The sequence below is a fragment of the Piliocolobus tephrosceles genome, chromosome 17, assembly GCF_002776525.5.
Source record: "Piliocolobus tephrosceles isolate RC106 chromosome 17, ASM277652v3, whole genome shotgun sequence".
Taxonomy (NCBI): domain Eukaryota; kingdom Metazoa; phylum Chordata; class Mammalia; order Primates; family Cercopithecidae; genus Piliocolobus; species Piliocolobus tephrosceles.
The window spans coordinates 73,508,717-73,520,919 of NC_045450.1; the positions used below are offsets into that span (position 1 = coordinate 73,508,717).

The 12,203-nt window shown below is 60.9% G+C and overlaps 1 protein-coding gene across 1 annotated transcript in view; it reads right to left on the bottom strand.

Moving 5' to 3' along the window:
- Nucleotides 1-765: 765 nt before the first annotated feature.
- GALNS (galactosamine (N-acetyl)-6-sulfatase) overlaps nt 766-12,203 on the bottom strand; it is a 19,489-nt gene continuing 8,051 nt past the window's right edge. Inside the window, exons 4-6 of the mRNA XM_026447380.1 lie at nt 9,844-9,965; nt 4,941-5,058; nt 766-1,531 (exon numbers count right to left, since the gene is read on the bottom strand). Of these exons, the coding sequence (XP_026303165.1) occupies nt 1,445-1,531; nt 4,941-5,058; nt 9,844-9,965 (327 nt within the window). The 3' untranslated portion in view covers nt 766-1,444. The remainder of the gene's footprint in view (nt 1,532-4,940; nt 5,059-9,843; nt 9,966-12,203) is intronic.

A 12,203-nucleotide genomic window follows, 5' to 3' on the forward strand; every position in this document is an offset into this window, starting at 1 on the left:
TGTTAGCTAGGATGGCCCTGATCTCCTGACCTCGTGATTCACCCGCCTTGGACTCCCAAAGTGCTGGGATTACAGGCGTGAGCCACCGCGCCCGGCCCATCATTTCCAGCTTTTCCAGTTCAGCTTTGGCCTGGCAGTTACTGCAGAAGGGAAAGCCCACTCAGTGGAAGGCAGCCCCCAGGAGCCTTCGGAGGGTGAAGGCCGGAGGCTGCGTGTGGCTGCTGGGGCCCCCATTCTAGGGCGGGTGGGGGACCCATCCTCTGATGCCGAGGGGCGTGGCAGCGGCTGCCTGGAAGTGTGCCATGGTCAGGGCTGGCAAGGCCTGGGGCCTGGGCTCCAGACCTCTAGGGAAGGTGCAAATGGAGGACCCTGATACCTTCACATCCCCGCACAAGCTGCCACATGAGCCGGCCCCACCGGGCCAAGTGTGTGAGCCGCACTTAAGCCGTCCACATCCAGCCCAGGAGGCCTCGGCCTTCCCCTCCTTGTTCCTGATTCTGTCTCCCAGGTGGCCGGGGGGGGGGGGGGGAGGGGGGGGGGGGTTCAACACAGAATTGGCTCTGTCATCTCCTTCAACCCCGGGCTGCTGGGCTGGTGTGGGAACAGCAGGGAGCCCCGAGTCCTGCCCTTTGACAAGGAATGCAGCGCTGGGCTCTGGAGAAGGTGGGAGGCGGCTGGAGCTGGGCACCTGATCCTTGGCAGCTGCTGAGAAGGTATAAAAGGAAAATAAATCTTGGGACCCCAAAATCACTAAGCCGAGAAAAGTCAAGCTGGGAATTAGGCAAACCTGCCCCGTTTTATTTCTAAATAACATAGCTGCAATGATAAAGACTACATGCCTCCCTCATAATTAGCGCCCGAGGAAATTCCTTGTGGACAAAGGACAGACGGAACTGGAGGTCACCCCCTGGGGCTCCCCTGAGACAAACGCTTATCTGATCGCTCCCCTCCCTTATTAACATAAAAATGCGGATTCACGGGGCCAGACTCGATCGTGTATTCAGTGGAAGGCTGGCCGAACCAACGTGCATCTTACACATACGGATCTTACGTCTCCCTAAGACGCAAAGGCAAACTGTACCCCCACCAACTCCGGCATGTGTTTTCAGGACCTCCTGAGGCTGTCACGGGCGCATCCTTAATAAACTTAAGAAACTTTCCAAATTGACCGAGACCTGTCTCAGATATTTGGGGTTCACAAAGGCGTGAGACAGCAGTGTCCTGAGGTCTGAGGTGCCGTGGGCGAGGAGGAGGGTCCTGAGATCTGAGGCGCCGTGGGCGAGGAGGAGGGCCGAGCACACTCCAGGGTCAGGTCCTGGGCAGGTGGAGTCGTGCAGTCCCCCTGTGTCTGCAGGTGCCGTCTGTCTGGCCTGGGCAGGGTGGGGGGAGCACCGAGGCCAGAGCCAACTGGAGATTCCAGGCCTGACCTGGGTCCACGCAGGTGCTAGTGGGACCAGAGGCACTTCTCGGGAATGGATTCTGGAGGTGTCAGACACTTCCGTAACTTTTCACAGCCCGGGGGTGCCCAGTTCTGGGAAATGAAAATTGAGAAAAACAACATGCAGTTATTCCAAGCTCCTGTGGGCCCAGCAGCAGCACTTTGTTGTTCTGTTTGGAGACAGTCTTGCTCTGTCACCCAGGCTGGAGTTCAGTGGCGCGATCTCAGCTCACTGCAACCTCTGCCTTCCGGGTTCAAGCAATTCTCCTGCTTCAGCCTCCCGAGTAGCTGCTGGGATTACAGGCATGGCTATAATCCATGCCTGGCTAATTTTTGTATTTTTAGTAGAGACGGGGTTTCACCATCTTGACCAGGCTGGTCTTGAACTCCGGACCTCGTGATCCACCTGCCTTGGCCTCCCAAGGTGCTGGGATTACAGGTGTGAGCCCCCACGCCCTGCCATTTATTTGTTTTTAATAGAAACAAGGGTTCCCCATGTTGGCCAGGCTGGTCGCAAACTTCTGACCTCAGGTGATCCGCCTGCCTTGGCCTCCCAAAGTGCTGGGATTACAGGTGTGAGCCACCACCCCTGGTCTTGAGCAGTTTTGATGTGTCCCCTGCCCAGTCCAATCCCCGACTCCCATCTAATTGGCCTCAGTGTGGAGGCCACCTCAGTCCAGGCGGGCAGCTACACAGACGCCTCCCCAGGAATCATGGGAACTCGGGAGACGGTGCCCTCCCGACTCAGCCTCTCAGCTCTGAAGAGGCTGCTGTTGGAGCAGTGAGAACTTGGCGGGGAAGTCCCGGGTCTGGGGGATGCAGCTGCCAAGTGGCTGAGGGCCTCCGTGTGGCCAGCGGTGTTAGAAAGGCCCACCCTGAGCCTCCCAACTCATCACCCTCTCCTGCAGCTTTAGCCTCTCAAGAAGCTTTTCCAGGGAGGAGCTGGTCCCTACTGCGCTGCTGGGCTCAGTTCAGTGTGGCACTGAGCGGAGCCTGCACCCCTCCATCGCCTGGGTGTGTGTGGACCTCACAGTGCAGCCCCACTTAGTGGAAGCCTTACTTGGTGGGAGGGCACTTTTCCAGGCAACAGAAAGGGAGACTTATGCCCCTAAGAGGAGCCTTCTTGGCTGAAATGGGTGCAGTTTGGTTCTGTGTCCCCATCCAGGCCACCTCTGTGCCACGTCAGATGCCGCATGGCCCTGAAGGCACTTTCCCGTCGGGACAGACTTTGAATTCTCGGTGCTGCTCAGAGGACTAAGGATGCTCTCCAGCCCTGGGCGGCAGCAGGCATGCCACATGAGTGTCCCTGCCCCCTTGGCCACCAGAGCAGGGGTGGGTTTGGGTGAGGAAGTTGCTCCCAAACTCCAGGGGCAGCAGAGGCAGCTGCAGGGTGTGTGTGAGTCTGCGTTTCTCAAGGGCTGCTCAGCTGTCCCAGGAGCAGGGGTCCAGGTGGCCAGACTCCCTCTCCTCTGTCAGAGACACCACTGAGCCCCTCGGCTGGGGCTGGCCTGCAGTTGGTAGGGACAGAGGGCAGGGAAGGGGTGAGGAGGGCAAGTGGCCCCCAGGCCTCACACGCGTGCCTGTGCATCTCCTCCATGGCTCTGCTCACGGTGGCGTCTGGGCCCCTCAGACCCCAGTGGCTCAGCTCGCCGGGTCTGAGTTGGCACCACTTTTCCCCCTGCAGAGGGCACAGATGTGGAGGTGGGGGCAGTTCCCCCAGTGCCCAGGAGATGGCAGCGGCAGCCAGGCTGTGCGTCCCCCTCCCCTGCCCTGGGCCCCCTGTCTCCATGGCTGGTGTGGCCTGCACCAGTGGAGCCATTGCAGCCTGGGTCGCAGACCCAGCAGCACGGACTGGGATTGGGTGTGGAAGGCAGAAGCCCAGGGATCCTCCACGGCTGGTGGCCCTGGGCTCCTGGGGCCTGAGACTCAGGGGTCCTGAGACAGGGACCTCCCTGCTCCACTGCTGAGTGCAGAGGCAGGGATGCCAACTGCCCAGGTCCCTTGGAAGGAAGGGCCCTGAATATCTTCCTATGAAACTTGCCAGGCACCCCCGCCAGTCCCCCAACTAACGGAGGTGTCCCTGCCCCGCCCAGTCCTAAATGACCCCTGCAGGGTGGACCCTCCTTGGGCAGGGACGAGGCCATCTGCCCTCCATGGTCCTCATTGCTGGGAGGTGCTGCTGATGTCTGGCGCTCTCCTGTTCCACCTGCCGGCCCACACTGTGGCTCCCTGGCTGTGCAGAGCCACCACCTTCCTTCCCACGGCACGGCGGGTACCCAGCGGCTCCCACGCTACAGCCAGGTCCTTTGGTCCACACAGCAGGAGCCCAGGCTGAAGGCTGCAGCTGCCCCGGGGTCCCGAGCTCCTGCGGTTTCACTCGGCGGATCCAGGGGCTGTGGGCAGCCACGCTCAGCCCACATAAACAGGTAAGTGGTGGCTCAGGGGCCTGGAGGCTGGGTTTGGCCATCTCCACTGTGCTCTGTGAGCTCTGGGCACCCAGGAGTGACACTGCAGACCTGTGTGTGGCCCGTTTCTGCCGACTGGAGTGAAGGCTGCACACGTCCCATCTGAAGGAGCTGTGAAGGCCTTCCCTGCTGAGACCCACATCAGCTGTGCTGGGAAAAAGGCCTTTGCGGCCACTGCACACTCAGGATGGCTGGGCCGCCCACACCCCGCCCTAGGGGACCCCCAAGCAGGGGACAGAAAAGCTGCTCCTAAGAGGCCCTGACTGCGGCCCCCAGGTCTGGACACGGAGACGCATCGTTTGTGCCTTGAACACAGGCTTCAGTGGAACTCTGGAGGCACATCTGTGCTTGCGTTTCTGGCCGATGCTGGTGTGATGAGGCCGTTTCTCCACTGGAGGTGAACATGGCCTGGTCTCGTCAGGCCGCAAGGAGACGCTGCTCTGGGTGACTGAGTGGGATCAGGTCTGACACGAAAGTCCCTGGGGCTGGCCCAGCATGAAGGAGGCACAATGGGAACCTCGCAGGTGGGCCCTGGGGCTGCCGCCACTCACAGTGCAGCACCAGTCCGCCCGGGACCCAGCGGCAGTGCCGTTCCTGCCTCAGTGCCTGCAGAGCCTGGGGATTCGGGTGTCATCACAGGGCCCCCCCAAGGAGAAGCTGCCCGTGTGGGAGTCGAGGACCAGGGGACCCCGGCCCCTCTCATGCTCCCTGCTGTCCCCCAGTGACCACCTGTGGGGCACAGGAGAGGGGTCTTGGAGCTCCCCAGTCTCAGCTCAGCCAGGCAGAGGCCCGAGTGGCCGGCTCTGGACCTGCGGCTGCCCTGGCGCAGTGTTGTTCTGGTCCCCGAGTCGCTCGGCTCCAGCTCCCTGAATCCTGGACGCCACCACGTGTGCTCTGAGGCACGAGGGCCTTACCACTGATGACGGCAGGGAAGAGCCCCTACCCCCGCCCTGTGCTGGCCACGGTTCATCCTGGGGCCCCAGGTGGGTGGCTGCGGCCCCGGCACAGAGATGGCCGCCTGCATACCAGCCACTTACCATGACTGCCCAGTTGCACACGTTGAGCTGGGGCTGCCCGGGGACCAAGGCCTCCTGGTGCTGCTGGACGACCGAGGTAATCCTGCTGAGGGCCTCCTGGTACTCAGCGCTGGCAAAGCTGGGGACAGAGAGCTCTGGTCACATGGCTGTGGCTGCAGGGGTGGGCCTGGGGCTGACAGCGAAGGACAGGGAGGGGCTGGCCTGGAAAGGCTGAGGCTTCCGGGGTCTAATGGGCCGAGAACCACAGTGGGCAGTCACTGTGGACCACGTGCTCAAGCCTGCAGCGCCCCAGGCCTCGCTAGGACAGACAGCAGGCACCTGAGCCATCCTCTCCCCTCAGACTCACGGGCAGCAGAGGAAATGAAGGCTCGGGAGGCCAAGCACTGGCAGAGAGGCTGTGAGCAGAACCGTCCCGTCCCGTCCCCACCAGGGTGACCTGCCTGTGACCAGGACCTGGGACGTATAGGCTGGGACCTGTGTGTGGGTCTCCCCAGTACTCGCCACTATGTAAACATTTACAAATATGACACAAACTTGTTTCATTACAAAAGCAACGTCATCCCATTGCCCAAAAAAAGCGGGAAATGGAGGGGAACGGTGTCTGTGGTTCTAAAATTCCAATGCAAGCACGCGGAGTGTTCGGATTCCTTTCATTTTCACGAAGGTACGATTACACAACTCGACGAGGTGCCGTGAGGGCCGCAGTTGGCGATGCTGTGAATCTAGGGTCCATGGCACTGTCATGCCGGGCTCTGAGAACATCTGCAGAGATGATGCTTTTTCACCATCTTCAATCACTTCTAATATCGCCAACATGCGCGTGAACAGACACCTGCCACCACGTCATCGTGGAGATGCAGGAACCTCCACGAGTGTGAGGCTGAAGCTGGAGCTTGTCACTGCCCAGGCCGGGAGCTGCGTTGCTGCTGGTGGGGACGCGGACTGGAGCAGCCACTCTGGAAGGTGGTGTGGCAGCTCCTCACAAAGCTAGAGATGGGGTTACCAGGTGAGCCAGCTCCCCTCCTGATGGCAGCACCTGTCCAGGCCCAGCACCTCCTGGGAGGTGAGCGCAGACTCACCTAAGCCCAGTCTCTCTGCCCTGGACCCTCACCAGGCTGTGAGAACTGGTTTTTAGCTCCAGAACCTTCCGTAAAAACAAGGTTTCACACAGAAGCTGCATGCAACAGGGGTGGGGATGTGCCCCCCTCCCCACCCCTACCACCCGCCCCAGCCTCTTTCTGCTCCATCCACTCACTCCCTGCTGAGGCCTCAGGCCTGGGGTTGCCTCAGAGGGCGACCTCCAGGAGAGCTGGGGTCCTTCAGGGCTCCCCGCTTGGTGCCCACAGAGATGCCTGTCCTGGTCCCAGCCTGGGCTTCATATCGCACCCCTGAGCACAGCTCCCGCCGCCCCTCCTGCAGGCAGCTTGGCGGCAGGGTCCATTTTTAATCCAGGAGGGCCTCAGGTGCATTTCTGTTTTTGCAGGATTCTGTGGCCAAATACTTGTGGTTGAGAACCGGCGAGAACTGCACCCACACCTCCTGGCCACCCGCACCTCCTGACCACCCGCACCTCCTGACGGCGAGTGTCCCTGAAGGCCCGGCCTGGCTTGTTGCTTTAATCTTGTTTATTTCATTTAGTTTTTAGAGACAGGATCTTGCTCTGTTACCCAGGCTGGAGTGGTGAGAAGACGGCTCACTGCAGCCTTTGACCTTCCAGGCTCAGGCTCAAGCCACCTTCCGGCCTCAGTCTTTGGCCTTCCGGGCTCAAGCTCAAGCCATCTTCCTGCCTCAGTCTCTTGAGCAGCTGGGACCATAGATCACCATGCTTGGCTAATTTCAATTTTTACTACTGCAAGCACCGCCTCCCGGGTTCACGCCATTCTCCTGCCTCAGCCTCCCGAGTAGCTGGGACTACAGGCGCCGCCACCTCGCCCAGCTAATTTTTTGTATTATTTTTAGTAGAGACGGGTTTCACCGTGTTAGCCAGGGTGGTCTCGATCTCCTGACCTCGTGATCCACCCGCCTCGGTCTCCCAAAGTGCTGGGATTACAGGCTTGAGCCACCGCGCCCGGCCTCACTATTATTAACTTTTTTTGAGACAGAGTCTCGCTCTGCTGCCCAGGCTGGAGTGCAGTGGTACAATCTCGGCTCACTGCAAGCTCTCCCTCCTGGGTTCACGCCATTCTAGTGCCTCAGCCTCCCAAGTAGCTGGGACTATAGGCACCTGCCACCGCACCTGGCTTTTTTGTATTTTTAGTAGAGACAGCGTTTCACCATGCTGGTCAGGCTGGTCTCAAGCTCCTGACCTCCTGATCCGCCTGCCTAGCCTCCCAAAGTGCTGGGATTACAGGCATGAGCCACTGTGCCCGGCCTTAATATTTTATTTTCTGTATCAGTGAGGTCTTGCTATGTTGCCCAGGCTGGTCTCAAACTCCTGGGCTCAAGTGATCCTCCTACCTCGGCCTCCCAAAGTGCTGGGATCACAAGTGTGAGTGACCGTGCCTGGCCCCCCTTTTTTTTTTGATACGGAGTCTTGCTCTGTCGCCCAGGGTGGAGTACAATGGTGCGATCCCGGCTCACCGCAACCTCTGCCTCCTGGGTGCAAGCAATTCTTCTGTCTCATCTCAAGTAGCTGGGATTACCGGCACCCGCCACATCCAGCTAATTTTTTGTATTTTTGGTAGAGATGGGATTTCACCATGTTGGCCAGGCTGATCTCAAACTCCTGACCTCAGGTGATCAACCCACCTCAGCCTCCCAAAGTGCTGGGATTACAGCCGTGAGCCACGGCACCTGGCTATCCATCTTATTTAGAGAGGCTCCCAGAAAAGCAACATGTGTGTCTGTGTCTGAGAAGCACCCCAGGGTGAATGAGGCTGTCATGGGTATCTGACCTCAGGGATAGTGGTTCTCAAAGGCATGGCTGACAGCTGCCTCCTTGTAACCCCCTCGGGGAAGCTGTGCCTGCTGCCTGGGTTTGCTTTAAACTAACCTGTGAGGGTGGGGATGGGTGGCTGTGGTGGGGGGTGGGACTGTCTGCTCCGGCCCGGCTGGAGGGGCTCCAGCAAATGCAAGTTGGGGAGCAGCGGCCCCGAGGACCCCCCTGTGGATGCCAATCACACCCAGTGGACGTGAGGGGGCACTGCCATTGAGGCTTTCACCTCAGGTGGCCCCTGGAGCGACCAGCCTGTGGGAGATGTGGCGGGCACCGGTGTGGCCAGCAGCTTGTTCTGTGTAACTGGGGCCTGCCATCTGCTCCCCGTGGTCCCCCTGGGATGGCGCTTCCAACCAGGGGGCTGTTGGCTCCTCAGTGACTTCTGCGGGCACCAGGGCTCCCAGACGGTCCCTCTAGCTCCACAAAGCCCCAGGCTCCAGGCTCCCCATGGTTTGTGGTGATCATCAGTTCCCGGGGGCTTCTGTCTCTGCGAGTGCCCGGCACCCCCACAACAAATGGCCAGGAGATGGGCTTAAAACAGTAAACTGCAGACGCTGGCCCCTCGCTGTCCAGAGGCTGGGCTGAAACTAAGGACCTCAGGGCCGCGCACCCCTGGAGGAACTGGGGCTCCTTCCTGCCTCTTCCAGCTCCAGTGGCCCCAGGTGAGCCCAGGCTGGTGGCGCTCCGTCCAGTCCCCGCCTCATCCCCTGTGCCCTTCACCTGTGTCTGTGTCTCCTCCCTCTGGACTCACAGCACTTGGCCTTGGACCCAGGGCCACCTGCTCCAGGACGACCCCAGCTCCACCCGTGCCTTAATCACAAGGCAAAGGCCCTAGTTCCCTTCAGGCCAAGCTGGGAGGTGTGGGTGGCCCTGTCCACTCCAGGCTCCATGCTGCCTTCCCGCAGTCACCATTCTGGGCTTCTGAGCTGGACGCTCGGTGGAGGAGAGGTGCTGCTGAGGAAGTGCCCAAATGGTCCCTGAGGGCATGGGAGGGGCTCCAGCCCAGGAACCTCAGCGCAGGCTCAGCCCCGTGGCAAGGCGGTTGCCCCGTCCAGAGGGTGCAGGAGCCTCGAGCGACCTTGGCAGTGGTGCTGCCACCCTAGGTCCTGTACTGCTCTCTGCTGCCTCCCACTGGCCCTACGCAAACCCAGGCCCACTGGTAAGCAGAGAACCGCCTGGGCAGAGAGCAACTGCTGTGCTCGAGCCTGGCTCTGCCTCTGCCCAGCCACTCCCCCGACGCTCCCGGATCTGCCCAGGACCAGCCCGACAGGGCAGGAGTGCCGGAAACGCACGTGCCCAGAACCCCAGACCTCAGCAGGAACTGGGGCCTGCTCATCCTGCTGGGGTGAGGTGGAGAAGCCCTCCAGGCAGGTCTAGCCCAGAGAGACAGCTTTGGACAAAAAAAAAAAAGGAAGCCAGAGAGGGGTCTCCAGCCAAGCGTTGGGGCCTCTGTGTCGCCCCTAAGGAGCTGCCAGAGGGCACGTGGGTTTGGCACTAGCGACCATGACCCTCGAGACTCCCAAGGGTAAGGGGAGGGCTTCCCCGAAAGCTGGCAGGCAATGGCACAGGCTCCGGCATCCTCGGTGGGGTGAGGACAAGGCCCAGAGAGCAGAGGGTGGAGCTGGGGCTGGCGGCTTTCTGCCGTTCCTCCTGCTGGCCCCAGGGCCTGGACACCTCCCCTCTGGCCTCAGCCATCCCCAAAGGCAGTTCAGAGTCGGTGACGGGGACACATCACTGGGGGCCGGGTGGACGGTGGCACAGAAGTGGGGAGACCACCAGGGTGGGCAGGAGCAGCACCCTGAGAGGAGGGCAGGCCACCAAGCACGTGTGGGCACGAACAGCAAGAGGAGACACAGGCACGGGGAGGCCGCGGGCAGGGCGCAGAGGGGCTCCGTCCCTGTGGAGCCTGCATTTGGGGGAGTCCGGCTGGCACTGCCCCAGCAGTCAGGAGGCCCTGAACTGACTTACCTCAGGGGGAACCTCTCCCCCGGGTCCCGTCCCAGGTGGAAGATCAGGGGCAGCTTCGTGTGGTCTTCCAGGTTGTGAGTCGTGACCCCTGAAACGTTCTGCCCAGGGCAGAAATCAATGCCCTGCAATGAGAACAGGAGGAAAGGTGTGTCCTGGAGCCCCGGACCCACGGTTGTGAGGGGCCTCGTCTGCCTGTGTCCCAGAGCCCCTAACTGGGGGCTGTGGGGGGCCTTGTCTGCCTGTGCCTAGCAGTGTCCCTGGTACTCAGCATGGTGCAGGGCACTGGCTGAACACTGAAGGACTCCTGGGCCTGTAAACATCCTGTGGAGGAGGAGAAGCCACCTGCTCTGGACCCTCGAGATGCGCAGCTGGCATGCCTCACGTACCCCGTTTTCACGTATCCCTCTTCTTTGTGGGGCAGGTGAGTGTCTTTAAAACACCTTAGCCAGCCTCACATCTGGACAGCCACTAATTTCATGGAGGAATGCCCCTTTTAACACCCCACTCTCTGCTGGGGATGGGAAGGGAGGGGTGGGGATGGGAGGGAGGGCCTGCCCTGGGAGAAGGGAGAGCCACAATGCTCAGAATCCCTATAGAAACCCTGACACAGGGAAGAGCAGGACCAACACCTGAAAGGCAAGAGAAAACACAGAAAACAGAAACAGACCCAGGGAGTTGACGCAGATTCACACGCTTAAGAAGGGTGAGGATTTCACAGTAACCACCATTCTCTCTCTGCTGCCCCCGGGCTCCCTGATTCGGGAAGGGGAGGTATGCCTCTAATATTCCCAGAGGGGGTGCTGCAGGCCAAGGGGTTCATCCGAGGACTGTGCCAGGGGCTCCCAGCAGCCGGGAGACTGGGCCACTGTGTGCAGGGATCCCTCAAGCCTTGAGCCAGGGTGGGCTGGAGCAGGTGCAGCCGAGCTGCTTGCCTCTGGCACCAGTGACTGAGCAGCTCCTGTGGGCATCAGCCGTCTGACAAGCAAACTGTCTCCTAGCATGTGGCGTGTGTCTGGGAGGGACAGCTGGTCAGGGGAGCAGACCATGTTCTGCTTTTCAGTGGAGCAGGGAGGTTAGAAGTCCATGCAATTCCACTGATGTGCCCTGGGCTGCAGATTCCCGAGTCCACGGCTGGAAACCGAGGGCCGCGCTCGGCGTGGCTCAGGGCAGCAGTGGACGCGAAAGTGGCACCACAGTGGGCAGTGTTGTGGCCTCCCGGACAGACAGCATGTGTGGATGGACAGCGGGAGGAACGGCCGCACTCCGCAGAAAGATGCTGGCAGGTAATGGGGAAGCATCTCAGTCAACACACATGACATGACTTACAGCCGGGACACAAGTCAAATAAGCTGTTTAATCAAGACCCGGCTGATGCGTGCAGATTCCTCTCTCACGGCTGTGTTCCGAGGGAGACCTCACCCTGGGGACACCACAGCAGAGCCAGCCATCGCCCCGCACCGCTTCCTCCTCACTGAGCCAGCACCGAGTGCCAGGCACTGGGCATGTGGGGTGCAGGCAGGGGCCTGGGAGTCAGGACTGACTTTTAAAAAGAGAGGTAGGAGGGGAAGGGATGATCCCGTAGACAGACGCTCGGGGATTTGGTCAGGAAAGGCTGAGGGTCTCGTGGATCGGCCTGACCTCTCCTGCTTCCCACTCTGTGGCCGCAGCAGCCGCTGCAGTGGGGGATGTGCATGGCCCTGGTGCTCCTCTGGGTGACCGCTGCATCCTCTGCACACCTGGTACTTGCCAGGCACCAGTTCTCTCAACGAACACAGCATGGAGGACCCACCGGGACGTGACAGTGTACGGCGAGCACGGCAGCCAGGGCTGCCCACCGCACACGGCTCAAGGGCCTGCGGCGAGGAAGGCATTCAGGTTTGGGAACCCAGGGCAGGGCCTGTGCTCTACTGGCAGAGAAGCCAGGCACCAGGCAGGAGCAACTGGTCCGATGGCTGGGGTGGTCTCCATGGATCTGACAGCAGCAAGCAACTAACTCTGAACTATTCGACCCAAATGACGGAAGGGCGAGGACCCTGGGGCCCCCAAGGGCTTCCTGCTGGGCACATCTCTCCCTTGGGAGCAAATCCACAGACAGCCCTTGGCCAGCTCTGGGGACGCCAGGTCCCACTGCACAGTATCACCAGGAGGTGACCACACTGTTGTGCACAGCTGGTAGGTGCTCCCAGACAGAGCTGCAGCCTCAGCCCGGCAACAGTGCTAAGGCCCAGCACAGCTCTGCCCAGGAAGGCAGGGACATCGGGCACGGAGCTGTTCTATGATGGAGGTGTCTCCACGAGGCCCCAGGGAGAACTGGAGAGCCCCCCCCCCCCCCCCCCCCCCCCCCCCCCCCCCCCCCCCCC